This window comes from Ascidia mentula, chromosome 5 (assembly GCF_947561715.1).
Source record: "Ascidia mentula chromosome 5, kaAscMent1.1, whole genome shotgun sequence".
NCBI classification, from domain to species: domain Eukaryota; kingdom Metazoa; phylum Chordata; class Ascidiacea; order Phlebobranchia; family Ascidiidae; genus Ascidia; species Ascidia mentula.
The window spans coordinates 1765635-1791214 of NC_138570.1; the positions used below are offsets into that span (position 1 = coordinate 1765635).

General features: G+C 41.6%; 1 protein-coding gene across 1 annotated transcript; it reads right to left on the reverse strand.

The window, feature by feature from the left end:
- Window positions 1-589: 589 nt before the first annotated feature.
- LOC145902159 (uncharacterized) lies at window positions 590-13572 on the reverse strand. Its single transcript, XM_082990030.1, has 7 exons — window positions 12794-13572; window positions 9335-9451; window positions 8417-8573; window positions 6774-6929; window positions 3573-3640; window positions 2790-2923; window positions 590-2054 (listed from the first exon to the last, which is right to left on the reverse strand). The coding sequence occupies exons 1-7, from the start codon at window positions 13453-13455 to the stop codon at window positions 1567-1569; spliced, it is 1782 nt and encodes a 593-aa protein (XP_082846156.1). The 5' UTR covers window positions 13456-13572; the 3' UTR covers window positions 590-1566.
- Between the last annotated feature and the right edge of the window lie 12008 nt (window positions 13573-25580).

The window sequence follows — 25580 nt, forward strand, 5'->3', positions numbered from 1 at the left end:
CTGGGTTCGAATCCCGGTGTGGTCATAAATATAAAGAAATTATAATCCTGCATTTTTATGCGCTAAATAAGTTTTGATTAATTCCCATCTTTGGTAAGAATTCAGCTGTTTTAATCTGCGCAAAGCTAAGCACATATTAGCAACATCAAAGTAGAATGAAAAAATGGATAGGTCTTTCACTTCGGTGTTGCAACGGACGAATGTGGTCTGTCTCCTCTCAGGGTTTTCTGCTGTTTTTCTCTTCCCATCATGACAATGTGCATTGTAGAATTTTCGCCTTCAAAACATTCTTGTATCGCTGCACACTGTCCTGAAGTGTACGGTTGTTTGTTGTTCGCTTCAGTCAAGCTTGCATGTTGTCGTTAACTTGTATTTATGACATAGGCTGTATGTTGCTGAAAACATACCCAAGTTTTTAGAGTTAATTGTAATACCTGTAAAAAAACTCAAAGCTAGAATGCTGTTGATTATATTATAAGCAGAAGTTTCGAACTCTTTCATCATCAGTACTATATGTAATGCCGCTTGTCTATTTTAAAGTAGACAGATTGTTTCATTTTTATTTTTACTAAATCGTTCAACGCCAGTTTGGGTTCGCTTTGAAAGCAAAAACGCTTTATGTACACACGAAGGTATAGGTAAAGGTAATCTCAGTAAAAACAAAAAGTAAAACAAGGAGAATTAAAACATAAACATCATACAGTCAACCAAGGTGTGATGAAGAATGTGCATTCTCAAACATTCATTAATTGCTTGGGTTTCACCCGTTCATAGACTGACTTTCATAATCGTTTTTTAAACAAACACATTTCCTTGATTTGCTTCTTAATTGTGTAATACAGCACCTTTAAAGATTCACCCCATTCAACGCATCAAATTTGTATCTATTAGGACGATTTGCTCCTTGGTTTATAATTTGCACATGTAAAAGGCTGACTTGAATGTGATATTTGTCTCAATTCTTGATGGTTTGTTGAAATTGTTACGTGACGTAACCGGGCAACGCAACGCATAGTTTGAGAACCATGAAGTTGTAAAGTTGTTTCATCCCAGGGGTCCAACCCTTACCTGTAGTTATCGGGGTCGAACCATAGAACAAAATGCAATGGCAAAACACGTTAAACGAACCGGCCATAACCTAAGACAATGCAGTTCCCGTTTCAGTGCAGCTAAAAAAATATACTCCTTTAAACAAAAGTGCTCTGACGCACAATTGTTTAACATTAACAGTTGACTAGAAGTTGGTTTCCAGGGCTTTCTTTGGTTTACGATAATCAAGCATTGGAAGTATGTGGCGTTCATTGCTGCATCATATTTCACTGCGGTTTGAAGGCACGATGGTGGCTTTTGTGGATGCTGTGTGAACGCTTTGTGGATGCTGAGTCAGAGGATAATAACTCGGGAATAACCGTTGCGACAAAACAAATCATGTTCTATTGCAGAACCGCGATACAATTATATCCTAGTTACCATGCATACAAATATCAAATACAGAGGGGCCCCATTTAATATCACTGTTATCAACGGTTTGGAACAATTGCAGTGTAAAAATGTCTCTGCGCGGGTTTATCTGCTGTCAAACACAGGATATCGGTTCATCGCCTCTGAAAAATCAGGGTAGATCGTTGCGTTGTGATTCCCAGGGGCGGGATATACTTGTTTCGCTCCCATGAGTGGATAAGGCGAGTGTCGGTTGTGTGTAGGGGGCAGATAGCTTCCGTACGCCCCGTACGCCGGCTGCGAGTACTTAAAACTATTGGTCCTTGCGTCATCGAACGGTGACGTCATGCTCGCTGTGGCTGAGTGCGCGTAATGGAGTTGATGATGAGGAGGGAGGAACGCGTGGGAGGAGGGATCGAGCGAGATCCGGGGATGATCCGCTCCCGGATGCAGGAGGTGGTGAGGGGCGGAAGTGACGTCAGCTAATGGGGGGAGGTGGGCGAGGGTCGTTTCCATCGCGTAGGATGAACTTGCCGTTGGGTCGCTTGAAAACGAAGGAGAAGGATGATGGTCGTTGGGTGGCGACCTTGAGCTTGCCTTTGATTCGTCGTTTGCTGCGAAGTGATTTAGTTTTTTTAAACCTTCGGTTTTTTAATCATACACGCCTTATTACTGGATGACTTGTTAGATTTGTGTGAACAATTCTCTGCGTCTGCGCTACTTTTTGTGTATCAAAAATCTGCGTCTGCGCTACTTTTTGATACACAGGTGATATGATGGAGTCGCATTAGAATTGTTTTCAGACAAAAATGAATTATGTCGTTGTTGCTTTGGCAATGGTAATAACTCGAGCTAATAATCCGCCTGCCTTTGAACGGATTGGGTAAAAATGCCATCAATAGTTAATGATCAAGTATGTAAGTTTAAGGCAAAGCATGTGGAAGACTTCACCGCGCTGCTTTCATAAATGGTCATGTTTACAGCGCAGAAATCACAGTCGGCAAAAAAATTCTTTGGATTTATCTTAGGTTGGCTTACTGTGAAACTTGCATTTCCTAGCAACGATAGGTGGGTGTTTCAGGGGCTTTTTTAAAATATCTAAATTGTTTTGAAAGTTGGTACAAAATTAATTTAACACAATACTTCCCGTTCACCGCCTCAAAAACTTATCGCTCCTTATTTACCCTCAATTTGGCTGAGAAATCCCCGCGTCCCGCAGGCGGCGGCCATTTTCCTCTCATGCCCCTTTTGCAGTCTTACATTCAATCTCATCCCAACACCTTTCAACACTTAACCCGCTTCCCACAAACCAGTTAAAACGGTCTATTATCGAAAACACGAGTTCATACCTTTCGATGAACTCTCGTTAAGCTGCAGAACACGATGTTTAGCTGCCACTCCCATCAGTTGTAGCGAGCTGGGCCGGTGGTAGCTCCTCGTTCTATCCCCTGCGGACCCACCACCTCCCAGTTCCTCCATGGTGCTGTGAACATGAAGTTGTAAATCTAGGTGACGGTCTAACACGTTTCTGTAACACCGCAAAGCGATCGCAAATTGACTCGTGTCGATTGATTTGCGACACGTTTGGAACATCTGCGTGGATCATGCAGAGACTTAGCGTTGAATGCTGTGAAGCGTTTGAATTCTCTCCGCGTGAAGGTTATGAATGTCTCCGGTGGACTTTTGCTCGTCAATTGGGACCAAATATTCGCGAAAATTTAAAATCAGACGTGTTTGATTTTGATGTAAAATGTCAAAACTTGTAGTCTACTTTTTTTGCCATTTTTTGAAAGCCAAGAATTATCATTTCTTGTATGAAATGTGTGAAATACAATTAACTGTTACAAAATGGTACAGATTGCATTGTACTTGTTTTTTTTTGTTCAATGTAATAAACACTTTTTCTGCTATTGTGCTCTAGCATCGGCACCAACGATGCAGCCATAATTCTAAACTAAGAACAAGCACCCAAATCCGAATATGTTTTTTTTGCAACACTCCGATCATACAAAACAATTCAGACTCGAACAAACTCTTAACAAAAAACAAACACAACAACCAAAACACTTCTATAAACATACAAAAAATTTGGCCAAATTTATAGGTTTTAATCTCCGGTGAATAATTCTTACCAGTCCTCTGCATCGCAGTCTCGGAATCCTTTTGCGAAGGGGTTGTTGTGGATTTTCATTTTCGTGATCTGTGAATAGAAATAAAATAGTTTTAAAAACATTTCCCCCATAAATTATTTGATTTATTGTAAGGACTAACTTTGGTGCTACCGTGTAATCGTGTATGTTTGGTACGAAATGTCATCTGTGGATTATCATATTTTGATGTCAAGCTCGCGATTCATAACAGAGTTATCCATCCTTATTAGTGTTTCTCGCCCAATAAAACTCACGAAAGTAAAACTATTACCGTAAAAATATGTATGGAAAAACTTGGAACAACTGCGAGAGATGACGTATGAGGGTTGGGGCAACCAAGTGTGACCGAATGCCACCTACAACGTATCTATTTTCTCTTTTCTCACCTGCAACCTGGGCAACCTTACCAAGGCTCACAAAGTAAACACATAAAGCCCCCCATCACCCTTCCGCCGGACTCGGGCTAAACCACAAGCATCAACTCGGTTTGCTATTAGGCCAGGAGGGACAACGGAGGTATAGAGAAAACACGGGGGGAAACTGTTTCTCGAGTGTTTATTTGCAGTGGGATCAACGTGGCCCATCAAAGTCGCACCGGTGCCCATCTTGCGTGACGGCGGGAGTGCCTGGATCACGGTTCCGCCAAATCCTTTATTTCCCTCCATTATTTCGCACTTTTTACGATCTTAGATGGTTAATGCTTCGCACCGTTACTGACGGCACGGGTAACGCTTGACTGCAATGGTTTGGAGCCCGAATTGGCGCTCCCCCAAAGCGCCCGCCTATTGCGCATGCGAGTCTATTCATCAAAAACACCCATGAAAAGCTGTCAAATTTATCGCGAAAAATGACTCGCTTTTAACAAAGGTTTTCCTGATCTGGTGAGAATTTATTGCCAACCGGATGCTCGTTTATTACAACCCAGAACTGGGAGGGAATGGGACACCTGGATTTTGGCGCTTCGCACAATGAAACTTTGGCGACTTTGTTTAAAGTGATGACAGTTTGTAAAGCTGTGTTAATAACGTTGCCATTGGTTTGTGCATTGCCCTTGAATGTAATTGCCCTTGAACCGAGTTGTTACAGTTTGTTTTAATCCCTAATCACGGGGTTGCATACAAATGCATTGGCGGCCACCAGATTTCAAACGAACTTCACGACTAATTTTTGATTGGTCTTTGGAAAGCAATTGAGACTCAGGAGCAAAATGTTAACAATCGGGTGCTTTTTTCGCTCGAAACTCCAACAGATGGAACGTAGTTTAAACAGCGCGATAATGTTTCGCGGATCGTGTGGTGACGAAATAGCGCCCTTAGTCAGCTGTCATTCGGTCGAGAATAAGCCAATAATCCCAAGTCGCTCCACCTCCACAGCTCGCAGTAAGCGAGATCTGACGTTTCCAAGTCGGGCCACGATCCCCTGTCGGGCTTGTGTTTGTACAAGGTAAGGGTATTGGCAATAATGCGCTATCTCTCTCCCTGAGAGCTCGCCGCTACCTTAAAACAACAGAGCCGGGCTCCAAGCGGACAAAAAATGACACGGGCAAAGCGGAGTCACCTGCCGGCGTTTGTCCGACCATCGCCTGAGCATTCCGTCCCTGACAGGTTCCGCCACGCTCACTCGACTAGACGCCTTTTGAAGTCCGCGAACCCGTAGCCGGCGCATGGCGCATACGGCCCCTATTATGATGAATGTCGGCCCCCGGTATGCTCCACGCGTGCCCCATGTGTACCCAGGTCAAGCCCGGGCCCTCATAATGGGTTGACCTTTGACTTTTTGGGCGCGAAGCGAAAGGCTTTGTTCTTAACCGGGGTCCTTGCCTCTCAGGAGCAGGTTTTGGGATCTCGAAAATCAGATATACTCTAATATCTATATCGCACGTGCTGATAGATCCCTGCCCAAGTTAATAGATCCGAGCTCCCGGGTTCCAGGTCTCGGATGGAAGAGTCTCTATCACCCTGCCGGAAATCCAAGTCAAGCTCAACGAATTTGGCCTGGATAGCGCAACGAGTTTTACTGTTTCCGCACTGAATCCCAGTCTCCGGAGGCGCGCGAAAAGAACATAAACACCGAAGTCGTTGAGTCACCCTTGCCTTGTTTAAGTTTCGTGACTTTGTTGGCACCCGCTCGAACGCCACGCACATGATGGGTAATTTCGTCGCCCCGAGACGCGCGATGCAGGTCCTCCTCCCCGCAACGCCCACGTTCTTCCCACATAAAATCACGAACACTTTTGTTTGGTCAAAAGTCTGATGTCACAATGGCGAAGCGCGCGTGCCGTCGTGGCCTCTTTGTGCCCGCAAATGGGCAACGTTGGGTGACGATGGATTTATGCGTTCGCGGTGTATTGTCAATTTCGCATAGATTTGTCCGCTCTGATAGATTGTCTGTCAAAATATGCCACAATACTCGTACACAGATTGTAATTTACAGGTTTTATGCGAATCATTTTATTCTTTTTCAGTTTTCTGCCACACTACAACCGTATTTTCTCCCTCCAGCTGTTGGACAAAATCATGACTTCCTTTGCATTCGTTTAACTCCCACCTTCTCCCTACGGAACGCACTTCGCAGCTTGAAACGATAATTAGGTCGTAATTATGCTTTTTGGAAAATTCCAGGCTCCCCAAGGTTAAGATGGTCGGCTTTACGCCAAAAACACATGTGTAACAAAAATGTTTAAACTGGGATTAAATTATCACAAATTGGCTATGTGCGTTAATTCAAATAACTTGATCTGTCAAACACCTAAAATTCACCTTGTGAATTACTGGTGAAAGAGTATTACCTAAACCTGTTTTGCTCAACGTTCTTCAGACGTCTAAAATATTATCTAATTGCATATCAGATAAACAAATTCTACTGAAAGATTTCTGGCCAATATTATTTAATTAGTATTCTGAATCTACCACTGTGTTTGGAAACCGGATTAAAGTCATGTAAAAGTCAAGTGCTTGGGTTGCTTCTGGTTTGGTGTCAATAGTCAAAAAAACACATTTAAACAAATTAAACCAAAGTTTTTTCAGCTCTTTTAACCTTACATACTGTCTTTTTAACCTCCGTTATAAATTACGGTACTGATAGACAGCAGTCTGCCAAGGTATCTTGGTTTAAGCAACAATCCAGTTAATGTCTATTATCCGTACATAAATTTAGACGATGTCATATTTGACCTTGACTTACTCGGTGGTTCTGATAGGCAGTGACGGCAGTGAACCTCGTTTCTTCGAACACGAACGTCTTGAAGTTTTGCTCCGCCCTTTTCACGCTGTCCCGACCGTTGTCGACCAAGACCACGTGGAACCTCGGTTGAAATCTGTGCATCGAGTTGAGGATGATCTGGAAGTCGGAGGAAAACAAAAAAAGTTTCTGTCACTTTTCAAGGTAACGATTTTTATTTGCTAGCCGCGTAGTCAAAGTTTACTGGTGCGATGGTGACGGAAACAGTTTGTTGAAGAAACGAATTCAATTGTATGTACTTGCAGTATACATTATTACTTGTGAGTGCCAGCGGATTGCGCTTTTATTACATTTATTGATACTCTCCATTGCACATTTAAGAACTGGACTCCCTCAATTCAATTAATTGCTATCAATGTTGAAGAAAGGCATAAAAGTTTTCGGACTGGCAAGGACTTGACAACAGACTTTATTTAAAAAAAGTGATATTAATGATGCACATGAGCAGGCGGAATATGCCTTACATGTCAAACCACCTTGTAAGACAACAAATTAGATTTTGTAAGAAAGCTGTCGTGTAAAGCGAGCTGATTTTCAGTGAGATTTTGTATTTAATCGTTAGTGGTAGCTGTTGGTCTTAATTTCGGAAATTCACACAATTGTGAGACTTTGTGGATATTGTTTGAGGCTCAGATATGTTTGCAGAGAACACAATGAAACCTTTTTGGTATATTGAATTTGATTCGGTTCAGGTTTTTGTTGGTATTTCGTTGATTTCATAGTGCTTTGTTTTGTGCAAGTCGCATTCTCAAACAGATCAACAGTTAACATTTATTTTAAACGTAAGTTCTGTCTTTTTTACACAGAATTCCACGGCGTGTTTCGTGAATGATGTCATTATTTTCTTCATGTTTCTTCATTTTTAAGATCTTATCATCCGTTGCTTACTCTCGGGCATTACTTTATCATTGAAAAACCCAACTCCTAAACTTGAACTTGACGTTGAGGAAAGCAAACAAAAACAAAATGGCGGCGTGTTTTTACGCATTTCCCGCAAATCTCGATCTCTTCTAAAATAACCTTGGTTTTGTGGTTCAAGTTTTAACCCCCATCACTTTATGTCAAGTGCAAGGCCTTAGCCCACCAGTTAAAAAGCACGTTCAACGATATACCGGCCTCGAAGCACGTATAGGGATTAAGGGCGCTCACTATATCGTGCGCACAATACGTGAAGTTGGTGCCTTTGCTGGGGAAGCTGGAGATTAATATGAATTTGCTGCCTTTGAATACTAAGTTTTGAAGTTATGTGAACGATTCAAATGTCTGTAATTTTGTCGGTGGGTCGTAAAGACCGGTATGTTATTTTCTGTTTGCTTGCGATGAGGGAAATATAAAGTGATTTCGGAAATGTTTTGTTTGTGTTGTTGCGCGGTAATTCGTACAACCCGTTGTCGCCAAAGTCTATGATGTACGTGTAAATGTTTGTAAGTTTACAAGGTTGTTGGCTTGTAACTATAGTTGAATGCGCTTCGAAAATACTGGTCGAAAGACCCACGATTCAAACAATGACGTCAGTTTAAACTGTCTTATTTAGCTTTTTGCGAAGCCATCTTCTATTGCAAAAACAACAACAACATAACACTCACATATCCGTTATCATCGAGGAGGTTGTTCGTTAGCTTCAGCTTATCGAATGAAACGATTTGCTTCATCCAGTGGCTCCCCTTGGCGGGAGAGTCGGGATGTACGTGGATCCTTGGCGGCATTGATGCGTCCGCTTTTCCCGCCACCGACCAACTCGATCTGCGAAAACAACAGTTAAACCATCAGAACGTAATGTAGAGGTGTTGACAAGTACTTCTGTGTGAATAACATGTTTCCATTTCAACTTGTACCCAAACTTAGCTGTAGGCCATTTAATGCCAATTGAATCAAAGTTTTATCCAGTAACACGTGGAGTAATATCCATGTGTATCACATTATTGCAGAAAAAGTATGGACAATATTTACATGCTCCGTTGTTTGCTTTGCCAAGTACTAAGTTTACTAAACCAAATGCAGAGGTTTACATATATTTATTAATAACAACCCCCTCCCCACGATTTAGCCTTTTACAGAAACGCAGATTTCAATTTCAGCCTGTATATTGGTTACCTGTATATCATCATGTGGTTTTGGAGTAACTAAATATAAATCAATTTTCACCCAATAACAGGTGAAGATAAAATACATGTGGAAATTTAGTTCGCGTTGTGCGATTATTTGTTGAATGCTCTGTTGCAAAAGTTTGTGATATTCGATTAATCTAGGGGTGGACAACTTAAATAAGGCTGAGGGCCAAAATGTGCCATGCTATTCACTCCCGTGTCACGCTCGATCGTGTTATTGCATGGTACAAGCCTCAAGTTAACACAGAATATACTCTGAACAAGGCGTAATTTTGTAGGCCTGTTATTTTCCAACCGATGGCATTCCAAATCTGTTGTTTACCCCTGGTTTAATCGTTTCGTCTCCTTCATGTATGTGGACAAATTCACTTATGTGTGTAACGATACAGCACTCACGTGTGGAAGGCGTATCGATATCGTTTATCGTCGACAGCGACGAAGTCAACCAACAGAATGTATTCACTCTCCAAGTCGAGACCAAAAACTTTCACTTGGAAGGTTGGGAACATTCGTCTGCAAATAAAATAATCAACATGATAAATCGGAATTAACATTGCTGATAATATAAGCCCTAGCTTGCAAACAGCTCTCGTGGATTTTCGCAACGATTAGTTTATCTTAAACTTGTCATCCGATTATACTGATCAAACGATGACCCTAAAAGTTAAGGTGTTAAGACTTAAAAACGTGACTTCAGACATTTAAGGGCGCAATCGGCAACTGTTGCAATTCGAGAAGGAGTTAACGACGCTTTTGCGGTTGTCCACTTGCAACAGACACCGCGTTCACAAATCGATCAAGTGATAATCCCGGCTTAAAGCGCCCTTCCTCCAAATTCCTCTAACCGGGGGACATCGGAAGGAAAGGGCGCGGAGGTCACGGAATCCAACTGACACTTGCGACATGTTCAAGGGGCCCAGCTTAACGTGACCTACGCCAATGGCGACTGGACCGTTATTGAGCATCCATTGCACGTCGGTATTAATTACCACAAGTCCCCAATACGGTCCCCGTCGTCTGCCGCTGGGACCTTCATCTTTCTCGCGTTTCAGGGTCCCCCTGAAGGGGGCTGGGTGGAAGGCGGGCCGCCCCACAACAGTGGTGTAATTTGACCTTGGCTCAACAAGGTACGAAATCAAAGAGCATCGTTTCATCATGTCTTGACCTCTGCGACCCAGCCGTGGGCAAGTGTTTTCAAAAGTACCAAAGTTCGCACAATAGCAGATCGCCTCTATCGGGCGGTCAGCGTGGCCACGGTATTTTTTTTCCTACTAACGAGACGGTAGATCGTCCGGGGTTTCTCGCTTGATTTGTTGCGCGATTTCGAGTTAAAATTTCGAGCGCTGTGATACGCGAGACGTTTGTTATATCTGTGTGCGTTCTCCTGACCTATCAAATGCAGTAAGTCACATGGGATATTAGCTTCCGTTTTGGTCATTTCAATAATTGTTTTTGCCTTTTTTAAGTGGATTGTTTTAGTTTATAGTTTTTCGTTAAAACCTCACAGGTGAAAAAAAGAGAAAATAGAGGTGTTTATTTTATCAATATTCACGTTTATTGAAAAAAAAAATGACAAAAACGGAACAGAATATTTCACGACCCATACCTTTTTTTGAGCATTGCGAATGTGACATTCATTACACAGTTTACACCTAATCAACACAATACAACTGGTGATGCCGGTGATAACTTTGGTACAATGTCGTGATTAAACTTCTATTAAGTCATAATTAAGAATGAGCGAAAAAAACTTAAAGTTTTACAACTTTTAAAACAGTTTTCGATTAAAAATAAAGTCGCAAAAATCCTGCTGATGTTTGTTTCTAAATTTAAACCTTTCCTATAATCTTAGCCAGTTATTTGTATGCAGCCTGTTATTGTTGGAAACAACATTTAATTGTGGGAAAGTTGATTTAGTTGGAAAATAAGCTGGGATCCCTCTGGCATTTAAATAAAATGAGTCCAGTTATAAAGGCCGAGCTGGAGGTCGTTGTGATGGTTCGGAAAGCGGCAGGATTAATGTATATACCCTGTTCACTCTCGAGTCCGAACCCTAGAAAACCGCACAGACGCAAACCCGCCTCGATCAAACGTAACAGGTTGGGACGTGGCTTGATTCAAACCAGACGAAAACGCGCGAGTTCGTAAACAAACGAAAAGACAAGAAAAATTCCTTGCGCGTTGTAATCCCAGGGTTTTCTTATCGCGGTGCCACGCAAAACGTAAACAGGCGTTCGACTGTGTAATGGCTCCTGCGCAGGCCGGCACACCCTATCTTTGATAATCAATTTCTTGGGTATGTGGTCGGGACCACGGGATAAAGCAGGGGCAGATATGCAACTATTTGCTGGTGGCGTTTTGGGCGGTGAAGCAATTAGTTCCATTTGGGAAATTTAGGCCGATCCCCAGATAGTAACATTAATCAATTATATTTAAATTTGAATTATTTTTTCTTCAATATTAAATGTATGTTGCCCCGTCCACATTTACGTATGCGTTAGACCAGATGCTTTTCGCTTGTGAAAAAGTGTAAAAACAAGCTATGTTGGAACAACACTCTGTATACAATGTTAACTATAGTCGATGAATTTCAATATATTGAAGTGACCGCTCGCTTGTTCTCAACTTTGCACACCATGTTTGCAAATTATTGTCAACTAATAAAACTTGATCTGATCCTGCTTCATGGCACATTTACCGCTATTCGTTATTATATTTACTAAACCAAGATCAAGAAGTTTGTGTAACTTACATATTTCACCAGGCCCCACTAATATATAAAATTGTATCGAGCTCACGACATCAGTTGACGTCACAGTGCAAACATAACAAGCTTTTAAAACCGCGTACATTACCTCGTACAAAACGTGCCAGTTGGAACAATAGACGCAACCCGTTGGACCGCCCTGGCTTTTAACCCGACAGATCACGCATTTTTCGATTTCATCATTGTGATTTAGTGAAGTTCAAGCGGACCGTGAACTTCGGGGTGTCAAAACCCTTAACCTTGAACTGAATTTTTGACCCCTGGTTTTCCTTTTAGTATCGCAAGGTTGCGTAAACGGATGCGACGAGAAAAGGTGTCTTCCGGCCCCCATATATATTTTAGCATTTCCAAGGCGTAACGTGGTAAACCATACAGCAAAGTATGGTATATTCTCAAAAATAGCATGTCGGTCACATCTTTTCTTAATCAAGCAACTACTCTGCATCCTTTAACTTCACTACTCTGCTTTCAAGGGGGTTATAATATGTTTTGCGCGGATATGTGTTTTGTTTTGTTAAGTGACATTGCATTTGTATTGGTGTGTGTTGGAGGTACCGTGTCCACTAACATCTGGTAGCAATAAATTAGAAGGGTGTTGGTTTATGGCAGAAGGACCACACACATGCTCACACCATTTCGATCAATGTCATCGCTTCAAAAGATAGGTTGTCTTTCGTTGTCAAAATGGAAGCGCAAATTATAAACATTTTTTACGATAATAAATTAATTGAATACCGTGATTGCTGAATGCTTCATGCATTTTTTAGATTTACTTAGAATCACTATTTTTTGTAAATTTTTAAAACTGAAAAATGTATGAAGCTAATTAGACAGGAGTCCCGCCCAAGAGTTCTTACTCATTGTGGAGCTTAATAAAAAATCGCTGTAAGGCGGATAAAATTTCTGTTTTGTTTAGTTGATCCAGGTGAAGATTATTTGGATGAATCGACTAATTAACGAAGCCCAGTACCCAGTCCACAACCACATCCCGACCTTTAGTTGCGAAAAAATGGCAAAGCCTGGCGGCTAGCACTCACTCTCCATAATATTTTTGAAATAATCGTCAAAGCCTAGCACCCTACACTAACCTTCCCGCCTTGGTTACGATCATCTCCGTCCCAAGGTCGTTAAACTTGCTCCATAGAGATCGCATCTCCAGGCGAGCCTCCACGTTCGCCACCTTCTCGTTCTTGCATTGCGGTTCGGTGCGCGCGCACGACGACGGCGCCGGCGACGATAACGGCACTCCTCCCTGTTTATCCAACTCGGCGAGTGATTGTTCGAACTTTATGAGGTCGGCGTGGGAGTTGGTTTTGTTCAGCGGGTCGTAGGGTGGTGGAGGTGAATGGTAATGGCTCGCTGATTGGTTTTCTGGAAAACCATCGCAAGAATCGCTGGTCTTTCCGCCCGAATCGCTGCCGACCATGTAGGAGGTGGAGCGAAGTTTCTCATGTGAGTTGAACGCGTTTGTCTTGCGGTAGTCGGGGTAACCTGCGGCTGAACCACCCGGGGAAACCATTTCTTGCCTTTTGTCCTCGCTCGGTGTGTAAAAGTCAGGATAATGAATGAAGTTGTCGAACTGGCCGCTTTGTTTTCCGCCGTTGACGGGCGTTAAGTGCGGTTGTCCTCCGGCAGTAGCGTTGGTGGGTTGCATCTCCGCAATATCAGGCGACGAGTTGCTCTCTCGTGTCGCATGGCGAGCTAACATCGAGTGGTAGGAGTCATTGGCGACGGCGATACGAGTGCACATGGGTCCGGGGTGATGCGGCAGATGCACGGCGTGCGTCACTTTCGCGGTGATGTGCAGTTGGTTAAAGACTCAACGGTCAGCAATTAGAAACGCACATAATTTATTTATTCTAACCTTTTGTCTGTCAAAATGTAAAGAGTTCAAACCAGGGCGAAGATAAAAAAAACATGTGCGCATTTAACAACGCAGTAATGTTTCGTGCAAACGCATGATTGGCACGATCGCCCCACTGCGCAGGTCATTAGTTGGTGATCACAGGTATCGTATCGAGATCATTAGGTTTACAGGCTACGCTGCCAAGCAGGAAAAATTGGCTGATCTAGCAAGGCTGCTATGCCCGTAAACATAATGTATGAATTTAAATAAAGATAATAAATAATAAAAATTGTTGCGTTGACTACGGTCATTTTAAATAAAACAGCAACAGCACATAAATGTTCTGAAACGATTGGAAACCTAAATAAAAAAAAATTCAAATAAACTTTGTAAAAGTTTCCTGCTTACTTGACTTCCACCAAAATGTGACTATTTTGCAACAAAAACGTTTTGTCACTGAGCTGCATTGATGAGACTTTATAGGCCTGCAACTCACTTAAAAAACGCTTTGTTTAATTAATTTGTTAAACTGAAACCATGATCAAAGCACGAGAAAATACGACAGTTTAAATATCAGCACTTTCAAAACAGAGGTTCTCTGCATTGAAACTTATTCAGGTTTTCAGTTTTTAGTTCATTTAATTTAATTTTGTGCGAATTCGTAGCCCTCAAGTTCACAATTTTTTATCAGCCTCTGCTTAACCTGTTACAACACGTAAACTGGCGACAGCCTCTATCACTCCCTACGATACGATTATTGTGATATGAAAGCGCATTGACTGATAGCATCAGACAGCAACACAATATGGCGTCCTCGCATTGTGCAACGTGTATTTCACATGCTGCCCTGCACGTCCAACACTCAAACCCTGTTCAAAGTCAAAACCGCACTTGCCCGACAAACCGCTTTGATCCACTGACTAACTGCCCGACTTTCCCGACCTTTTGTTATCGTTTACGAAATCAAAAGCTCATAAACGGCAGGTTGAGACTGCCATAACAGCAGCCCCTTCATCATGGGTAAATATGGAACCCTGGGGTAACTGGATATAGCTTGGATATTGAGCGTGACGACTGGCGAGCTACGGCAACGATGAAACCGATTGATTTTAACTGGCGATCCATATCAGAATCGCTTAGTGAGGGACTTCAAAACGTGCAAGCGAGCCTTATTGAGGAAACAGCGGAATTAACGTTAATTATTGAGGAAACAGCGGAATTAACGTTAATTTTCCCGCCCTTTATTTTGGGTCCATATATCATCATGTAATTCGTTGGTTGTAAATGCGTAATACGCGACAATATGCGAGATATTTACCTCACAATATGTCGAATAAACCTAATTTTTGTCATATTAATATATTAATGCGTCTTTTTTGGGTGCCTTATTATTCATGTAATACATGGGTATTTAACGCGATACGCGGACGCCGCGGTGTTAAAAATTGTCGCATTTCTACGCCACACGGAATGTTAAAAAGGGAAATAGTGTAACTGTTATTTAACCTAATCAGGACATTTTCTTACTCATGCTGTAACCTTTCGCAGAATGCTAATATTTCAAATTGAACCGAAATGTTGACAAATGGTGTCTCATGCCATAATATTGAAATGCGTGGACGATTTGCTAGGTAAATTTTACAATTAGCAGCAATGCAAATACTTCCTACGACTCGTCTGCTTCTCTGTGACAACAATAAAACGTTGGAAAAATACAACAATTTTTTGACGTTATTCCCAATATGTTAAAAGCACTTGAATGATGTTTGTGTCACTGTATGTTGGTTGGAGAGCGAAATATGCCGGTTTGGTGGAAGTTTGTGTGATCGTTCTTTCACATCAAGTGCCCGTTTCCGTTGTTTACATGTTTTCGGATGGTGGCCTTGTGTCTTTCTTACCTATTTACAACTCCTAATTGAACTGTTTGTGTTTTTAGGCCAACTTTACCAACACTAAGGTGTATATTATCGGCTTTAAACCGTTACGCTATTGGCTTTCTATAGACCTCTGGAGCTTGTTTTATTAATACCTATTTAATAACATAAGACAACTGCCAATACAAATCTGATAGTCCCCACTTCATGGAGCAGTACGCCTCACGTACAACGCATTCATTCCGTCTTCCAATCCACTTTTGATAACACGGGTTTTGATTGACATAAGGGTGGCCATCGTTTTTCGTTTACACAGAAAGTTAGGTTTGGTAAATTGCTTCTCGGTGGCTGAGACATGAATCGCCTTATCACAACAAAAAATACCCTCAGTTGACTTTATTGACAAGAAGAAAACCATTGACGTTACCACAGACCTGCTTAAAGCGCGCGGAGCGGAATCCGTCCCCTCCCGAGCGAAAATAAAAACGATTGTCTATTTAGGCATTGACAGTAATGAGCCCACTGTCCGAAGAAAAACCAGTTTAAAACCTAGAAAAATAAAGAGGGCCCCCGTACAAGTGAAGTCGTGTTACCCGGGAATCGCAAACGCACGCTTAGACCAACAAGTGATTACCATCGAACCACTCTCGCTTTCACTACAAAACCGGTGCCCGCTGTTTGTCAAAGATACACGCGCCGCAAAATGACGGCTTAATTTTCAAACGGCCGAAAACCGAAAACATCTAAGGCGACTGGAAGAAAGTTATGCCAGAGCGGTTTGAGACCCTGATCGGGTTTGGGTTAAGGTATGGAATGCTGGCGTGTTTTTCTTCTCTGGTAACTTTGTTGTTGCGCTTTTAAGCATGTGTTGGTGTTTTTCCTAACAAAGGGACAACAGTGCAGAGCGAAATTTTTTATGTTATATATTGGCAACATTGTAATTTAAAAACATTGCATTGAGGGCATTGGGTCGTCTATTTTGAACGTTTTTTTGCTTGGCTGTTTTATCCCAAAAATAATACAATGAAAAAAATGCAAACGAACTGCAAAAAAAAATTCTAGCTTTGAAAGAAACTCACGATTGGAAAAGAATATTTGCCGTTGTTAAGATCTATCCTCATTTGAGATTTTGTTTTAAATTTATTTGATGTTGCGACACCTCTTTGTGTTGATTTTGAAAACGTTGATTTGGAAACAAGATTACAACTGCATCAGTTGCCAACAGTGACCTCAACCTAACGCAATTTTCTTTACTTAAATGCCGCCTTTTTGCCACCCCATCGCCCCATACATCCATCCACACACAAATTTGACAAATTGGAATTGTATCAGAGGAAGTAGTTAGTTGGATTTTCAATTTAATCCTGACCGGCGAAATATGCTCATCTCCAACTGTTTTGGTCCGAAGTACCTTCAAAGCAAAATCCTTCTTCAAAACCCAACATCAACATCATTGCAGTCACACAAGCATATTAGACCTCAAACCACATATGTCGTCGACGTGCGTCAGTATGTAGCAACAACATTATGTTGCACAACAAGTTCAAAGAAAAGGCGGCCTTTGTCGCTATAAGGATCACGTTTAACCCCATAGGATTTCGGTCGGAAATTGCCAGCCACAGGAAGGAAGCCCTATGGCCTGATCAAAGCGATTTGTTCGCTTGATACGAAGTATTGTCTTGGAGGTGACATTTTGGCGGAACACACACCAAGTCACTAATGAAAAACTGTTGAGTCCTACATGGCAGCTGACAGCGGACGTAATAACAACATTTGTTGGTTGGCCGACATTCCAGAATTGAATTGAAATATTTTTAAGCTATCGGGTTTTATCTCACCAGATGTTGGACATATTAAGTTACTTTTAAAACGTCAAATAAACGTTTACACCAAAGTGATCACGATGGTATTTATAAAACCTAGCAAACACAAATGAACTCAAGCTTAATTCAAATGAAATTTAAAAATAGATTTTACAGCGGTCAACGTTGCCTGCATATGGAATACCTGCGGTTTGAATTCTTGCTCTGAGCAATCTTTAATTGTTTCGAAAAGGTTAATGAAAGGGGCGTTTTTTTAAATTGTTTGTTGAATGAAGCCAAAATTTGTCAAATATTTTATTCAACAATCCAATTTTTTGCCTTTTCAACAATTCCAAATATTGCTTTTCGCAGTTTGCATAAATTTAACACACAAGTGAAGTTTTTCCGCTCCACTGTTTCAGCATGAACAAGGAACTCATTTCTTAAGAAGTCCATTTTGCCACTGGCGTCTTAAAATCACTGCGAATTAAAAATTAACCTTTATCTTGTCAACGACAACCGACAAGTCGAGAAAAACTAACAGTTCTTCATCCCTAAAAGAAGCCTTTTGCATTGCTAATATGTCTAACAGCATCAGTAACAGTTCATGTTACCTACAAACTACCTCACATTGCCGAGGCAACCCAAAGTAACGATACTGGTGGCACTGACAAGACAATTTCCACTTAATTGTAAAGCGGATTTTGGCACCAGAGAACTGGAAATGGACACAGGGGTTGGCAGTGAACCACAACTTGTAGCCAACCCATCAAAATGGCGCAGCAATTCATGCGGCGATATCTGCCCGCAATCTACAACCAAGTTCAACAGCGAGCGTCTGGGGAGTCAAGGGCCTTTTCCTGTGCTTTGTTTTGTTACAGTAATGCTCATGGCACGTAATGCTCATTACAGTCATAACCTTTGTTTGTTCCTGGGCGGCATTCATCGCGTATCCAACAATTCACAACCTTGTTGTGGAACGGAAATGAAAATAAACTAATAAAGAAATGATTACACAACAAAAAATATCGGTTATGTTTTAAGAACAACAGATAGTTTCGCTTTCGAATTTACACAACCAAAGTATGACAGAGAAGCTGAAAGTTTTCGCTTTCTTGATGAAGTGAATTAATAATCGAGATCCATAATACAACAGCACGTTGTGAAACAAACGCTACATTTCCACTAAAAATCAGTGCAGTGAGATTTTAACTTGCTTCAGGCACTGATTGCATCCATTTTATCAACAAAGAACTGATGAAACAATTATTGCGCATTATTTTTATCCAACATTTTACATTTCCACTGCTGTTGTGTTTCGTAAGATTTGGAAAGAGCTTGAATAAAATAAACAACATGTGGGCAGATCTGGCCCAGCATGACAGCCTGTCTCGCTAAACTTAATTAGGCATAAAACTGACCAAAACACAGACCATGCTAAACACACTTTGCTCTGCTCCGTTTCCAACTTATCACTCAAAGCTGTAATCATTTTACTCACTCGTGGTTTGCGACACAATAATTCCACAACCAAACAATTCTTTCTTAACCTAAGTCTCAGCTATGGAACTAGTTCAGGTTAACGCACACCGCAACACACCAAATTCATTTGAAACCCGCTACAATCCTCGACCTGAAAATACGTCCCCTTATGCACTGTTTAGAGTTCTATAGTTGCAGGAAAATACACTATCTGTCAATCTCTATAATTCGTCGAAAATTCAGCTTTTAAAGCGAAGCACAACATTTGCATCATCATAATCCCCTGAACCCATCCAGTCCTGCTTCGGCCTTTATCGTGATAATTTTGCCTATTTGGTGGAAAAAGTAGTTATTGCTTCATATCGAGGTTAGTTGGTTAATTTCACTGTCATTACAACCTAAACCGAACAACAAGCATCAAATGCTTAACCAGCAACTGCTGCCAGACGACCGAGCCCACTCGTATTTGTACAGCTGTAAACCCATCTCACCAAAACACCTGATTGGTGGCTGGGAAGAACACAGGCTAATCTTCTTTCTAATGACACATACGGGCGCCGCCTGCCCCCCAAACCTCGTAGCCATTTTGTAAAACGCCAAGCGCCCGAGCCCGAGGCTGGGCATTGCATTTTTTCACTTCGCTCGGGAGTGGATTACAGGACGAGAGAAGTTTCGGCAGACGGGAGTGCGACGCGTCGACACACATACAAACGTGCCGTGGCTTTAATACGCGCGCTATAAAGTCGCTTTTGTTTCACGCCTAATGACAACGACCCCTTCGCCCAAGACCTGGGGTCACGCTCCACCATTTCACCCGATGGACGCCGGACATCTAACGGGCGCTTCAAAGACATTTTTCCGTCAAGGCGTGGGGAATTTTCGTGTCACCCACGTGAAGGGACCCACATGGCACTAATTGTTGCGTCACAATGTGGGCGTTCCGCGACCAGTTTGTTTGAGAACTTTGGGGCAAATTCGCACCTAGGTTTCACTCTTTGTGACATAGTTAATAATCATATTTAATATTACCCATCGGATTTATTTAACTTACCAAAAAGCATTGGGTTATTTTCATTAAAATACATTTTCCTGTCAAAACCATTCGATGGTATATGATACTAAGTCTTGTCGGCTATCCTATAGAGATAACGATAGATCAAACTTTGATCTTTTGGTGGTTATATTGCGTATTTTTTTTCTATGTGCATGTCTTTCCAATTGCTCTATCTGCCGAAATCCGTTGCTTAGAACCAGGGGGGATCTGATTCAATTGCTTGCGCTTTTTCCACCAGATCTGGTGGCCAAAAATAGTTTTGCAAAACCGCAATGAGTTTTTAGTATTCGCGCTTTAGTCACCCATTTCCTTGACCACAAAATTTTATGAGAAAGTGTGTTTGGAAATCCTGCGTGAAACGGCGCGTCCGTAACCTTGTCCGTAGCCCACCTGCTCATGTGGGTTTTTATAGCTTCACGCTTTCCTCGGATAACGTTCGAGCACGAAGGCGTCATGCGCCGTTGCCGTGGCAACCCCCGTCGTGCAGTGAGTCATGTGTACGTTTGGATTACAGTTGCTATGTTGGGACGAATGAGTTTTTATTTATTTAGCAAAAGTGTGAAATAACTTGACGCAAACTGAACTTCATCGCACTTGCGTCCAGGATATGAACATCCGTAAAACGCAAAACGAATCCCGGGGTTGTGAGAAATTACGACTGTGTGTCATCATTCAGGGAAAAAAATGTTTAAAATTTCGGGTTGACGTTTGCACTATAAAAACAGAATAAACGCATATTTTAACAAACTATACGAATATTCACTGAAGTTCGCCAGAGAAATTGACAAAACGTTTCATATAAAATAAACCACTTGAACATTCGAATATGACATCTTCATCAAAACCTCTATTTTGCCATAAACCTCTGACCACAATTTACGTAAAGCTTATTCTTTCCTGGCTTTCGACACAAAACACAAATTGACATCGGTTCGCCAGACTTTATTTTGCTTCTTTGTCCCATGGGAACAACTCGCATCAATGCTCTGTGCGCAGAGTTTTCTTGTGGTTCCACTAACTTTACAATGCTTTTGGGATTTCGTATTGTTTATAACATGGCAGCAAAATGCCTCACCGAAAACCGTGCGAGAACATCGAACCAGCAAAAAATGGCCGAATATTGCTGATAAATCGAATGCAAACCCTGAGAAAGTTGCAACAAATGAATGTCATATTTTAGTTTTGTAATCAAATGAAGTTGCTCCTCTACAATTTGCATTTCCCAACCAAATCTCACGTAGGGAACTTTAATATTATCCAATGAGAATTTATGCCAATATTAGGTACAAAATGAAAGAGTCTGCTCCGAACAAGTGCGCAACTGCCAGACAAGACACATAGCTGCTTCATAAACTTGTAACAAACAGCCGCTCAGCATTCCGGTATTGCTGCTTTAACCTAACCCTTGTTGTAAACGCACCACTCAAAGCCAATCAGTTTATCGAGCGCAAAGAATTTGCCCCGGCAAGCAAATTTAAAGCTTGATATCAACCAGCAGTGCACGCGTTTTTTTAGCGGGGCATGGCTAATGTACGCGGTTGTCAAGTAAGGGCGGTTGGCGCAGAAACATTACGGGATGCAGAGCCCGAGTTTTGAGTACGGCGTCCGGGAAATGGAGATTATCGCCGGTCTTGCCCGGAACTTTGCACTTGTTAATCATGTGCTGAATGTTTGGAAATTTTGTTTACGATGTGCGTCATTCCAGGTCACACATGTGCGTCAGTACAAGGTTGTGTGGAAAATAACAAATAAAAATCCATATTGCGCGGAAAGCAGTTGAAGAAATTTGAAAGTCCTGACTTGTTCGGTTATAAAGTGATAAACTTAAATCGGGATATGCGCCAAAATAATTTATAGTATTCGGTCGCGTGCTATACAGATTATTGTTGTTGTTATTAGTCTTTTGGAAGCACCTATTTTACACATGAAAATTGCAAAAGCCCGAATGATAGGTTGCAACGAAAATGCATTTATATCTTTATTACGCAACATGCTGTTGTTTTGGGGCTCACAGCGGTATTACCGGTTATGTTTCATCAGGTATTCGCAAACCACCATGAAGTGAATGCAACTTATTATAATTAGTGACTTTGTGGGAGTCTGTTTTACGTTTCAAATTAAAATTAGATTTTGCTATGTCAAAGAATAAAACGCCCACAAATATGTGAATCGCGAATTTCAAGGGAAAATCACAAACGTGCTTTAGCATTTTTCATGACTTAAAAATTCTATTAACATCCCTTTACACCACCATATGAAATACACGCTTTAGTCAATATTATATTTTGTTCAATAACCGGACTAATTTTTTCGTGCGGACGATGAGTCGACTGCGCACTCAGTTATCACCTACAAGTTTCAACAGTGCTTGTGAGAATTGGGTTAAAGGCGCACGCAGTAGCAGAGGCCGAACTGGTGTTGACAAGTAGCTTTGTCGATTAAACTGGACCAACATAAACAAACACCTGCCACAACACGTGCTTGAAAGGCTGCCAGTTGTGAAAACTAGATGGCCACCTTCATTGTTGAGTCGGCCGCTTATCGCGCGGACAATCTCAAATGTACACAAGACGTTTCCCAAACTTGCGAACGCGATACCCCGCCACTGGTGAATCAGATGCCCCGTTCTGTCGTTGGTAATCAGGAAAAGTTCGATTTTGCGCTAACGGAAATACTAATTCTTAGCGAATATGTTACCGAAATATTCCTATATAAATAAAAGCGGATAATTTAAATTTTGTTGTGGATTTTGTTTCATATTTTAAACGAGAGTGAGTTGAATAACCACTATTTTCCCCAAAAGAAATTTACCAACATAAATTAGTAGGTCTGCATTTCTTAAACTACGTGTTCTGTTAAAAATCGTGCTAAAAAAATTACCGTACTGCTGTACGATCAGGAAAGGCCCGATTTTAAAATTCTTGATGTACGATAATAGCTGATTAAAAAGAAAACCAAATTTGGAGTAACAATTATTTTTTTTAAATTTTTGTCAGGATTCTTTGTTAATTTGTTGATTTCCTTTATCAAGCAAACAGCACGAAAGAAACCAAATGTAAATAGCTTCCGTGCCGCACACGATAAGAACGGTAAAATAAGCCGGTCTATTTGATCTCCTATCCTCCATTTTATAAACACTTCATAATGGCGGAAGTCGTACAAGAATGTGCGTGGGTTTTGCAGCTCTCCGAAGCGGCCCACTGCCGTTTACGTTTGCTTTACGATTAAAAATTAAATTAAAATTGCTTTTTGTAAGTTGAATTTCACTAGTTTATATACCAAATGCAGTGCATTATAACAAAACTCACCAAACTCCAGATTTTCAAGGAAATACGTCAATCTTAATACAAAAAGATGACAAGAGCTTTTTGCCTAACTTAGCTGCTGGTATAACAAGCAACGTACACACTTCACACATTATAAAAAAAGGTTTTTGGTCGACTTTTGGCTTTTCTGGCTCTGCTGTTACTCTTCTACTGAGAAGTATTTTCACTGCATTGTCACCACAAGGGTGCATCTCGTAATCGCGTTGCCGAAAATCTTCGTCTGACATTTCTCACCAACCAGACACGAATCTAAATACACCTTCCCTCTTTCCCGTACCACCGGCACTGATCAGCTGCTTCTAAAACACGCGAGAAAACTCGACAATCGTTTAACGCATTTACGCGCCCGCTTGGGCAGATGTACACACACTGTTCGAGGGTTTCAGGCCCAGTTCCGTTGATCAGGCATAACCCGACCTTCGCACGTGCGTTTGAGTGCATCGCGACACGCCGCCCTTCCCCCCCTATACGATATTTGGCATGTTGAAGAAGACTGACCGGTGATCGTCGACCGCTGCATGCTTCACGTGACACGGGATGGACGCAGACGGATCGAATGTTATTTAATATCCCCCCAGCGCCGACGTCTCTAAGTGAACGCGAAACGCGCGACGATGATTGTTGTTGTTCTGTTGTTAATGCAGGGATTACTAATGGGGACTTACGCGTGTGACTAATTTGCGATCTTTCCAATAAACGCTTATTTTCGGTTTTACATTTCATGCCAAAAGATATTTATATCCTCTTGCTGATACAACGCAAAGAATCACCGAAGTACTCACACTCACAAGTACCTGCGCTTTTTACGCGGTTAGCAAATTTTTTGACAAGTTTGAACCAATATTCATCATTTAGTTTTTATTTCTTTAAACTTACTCTCTTCATCCTGACGGGCTCAATATAAAAACTTCACCATTTTATGACACGGAATAAATTCAAATAAAATATGGCTGTCCCTGTTAATTGTTTTCACCTCCTTGGTGGCGATCAACACTAAAGTCATTCGAACAACATAAAAACTGATACGAGATTGCAATAAAATCCTGTTTCTCCCACAATATTCTGCAACCAGAACATATACGATTCCTGCTCTTGTCGGAGTGAAAAGCCGTGCTTTGTATCAGAAAACTACATTTATCTAAACGCTGGTGGACTCCGGTTCAAGTTAAATGCAAACTAGGCCTATATATAGTTGCGGAGCTCGACTAATGCCAAAAATCCGGGCGTAATCCATTAATTTTAGCTCTATTTAAACAACACGACCGCTCATGTCGACGACCACGCCGGGCAGGATGGCTCCTATGCCACGCCCGGGGATTCGTCCCCGTTCGGTGCCAAGCACTAAGTGATGCTGATTCGTCTTTCATTGTCGAAACAATCACTCGGCGACCAAAGCTTCGCGCGCGACGCCACCCTCAAAGCCCCGCGAGGCATTCTGCTGTCCGCCTCGCTGTCGTCGGCCGACTGCAGGGTTCGCCAGATCGCGAATTAAAAAACTCTTCGCGGTCGAGTATTTTTGGAAATAGCCGAACTTATTCATTGAAGGAGTCTGGTCGATTTGTTTTAATTCGATTGTTGTGGCGATTTATTCTATTTAAGACCCTGTCTATGGTTAGCTATGTGCGGATTTAGTCATCGCCTTGTTATGTGAAATGGCTGAGCGTCATTTGCAAGTAATTTGCAAAGTTGCTGCAAACCAAAACTGGGAAATTTTTAAACAATTGTGTTGGTGCTGCTTACATCCTTTTTTTCTGGTACAAGCACGGGTTTATGCTAATTCAGCAAAAAAAATCGCAGTTAAAATTTCCGTTCGTGCCATTTAAGTTTTTTGTGCCCAAAAGTAAATAATCCTTGTATGCAAAAATTTTCAACGAAACACTTGATGTAGAACCGACTCTCGACTAAATTTGTTTAGGAAATCCGGACAAGGTCGCTATTCGACTAAATTGTTAAAATAGTTACTTTCCAGTACATTGCGTTTCATATTGCCTATACCCCAGTTCAGCGAACTTTCAACATGGTCTGAAACGCTTACCCTTCGAGAATTACCACTGTGGATATCATATGTAAGACAACGACGTACTAAAAAAAATCTTGGCAAGACCTCGATAGCAGATCAGGCGACGCGGCCATTGTGCCTGTGACAACATGGCTGATCGCTGCTTGATTGACAGGCGAGGAGTCGAGTGTTGGGGTTTGCGCAGGACAAGGAATCATTTGCAATAGCGATGTTGCACTGGGGCCACATAACCAGGCATGCTGGTTTTGTTCGGAGCTTAAGCGGTTTCGTTTGCCATGTAAAAACCTGTAGAATGCAATCGTCAACGGTCGCGTGATTTTGTTCAAAACCGGTCTATAGTATTAACAGTCTCTAATTTGTTTTTGTTACAACTCATTGATGAACTTTTTAAATACTGGGATTCAAACAACATCTATTTCGTATTTGCTTCTCTTTCACAACGTCTCAGGGTCATGTGACCTAGGTTTTAAC

What these genes read in the sequence shown, in the direction of transcription:
- LOC145902159 (XM_082990030.1), bottom strand. Translation starts at nt 13,455, where the DNA reads ATGTGCACTCGTATCGCCGTCGCCAATGACTCCTACCACTCGATGTTA. An exon ending in TCCTCGATGATAACGGATAT is followed by an intron (nt 6,930 to 8,416) that starts GTGAGTGTTATG and finishes TCCGACTTCCAG; the next exon opens with ATCATCCTCAACTCGATGCA. An exon ending in TAACGAGAGTTCATCGAAAG is followed by an intron (nt 2,055 to 2,789) that starts GTATGAACTCGT and finishes ATCACTTCGCAG; the next exon opens with CAAACGACGAATCAAAGGCA.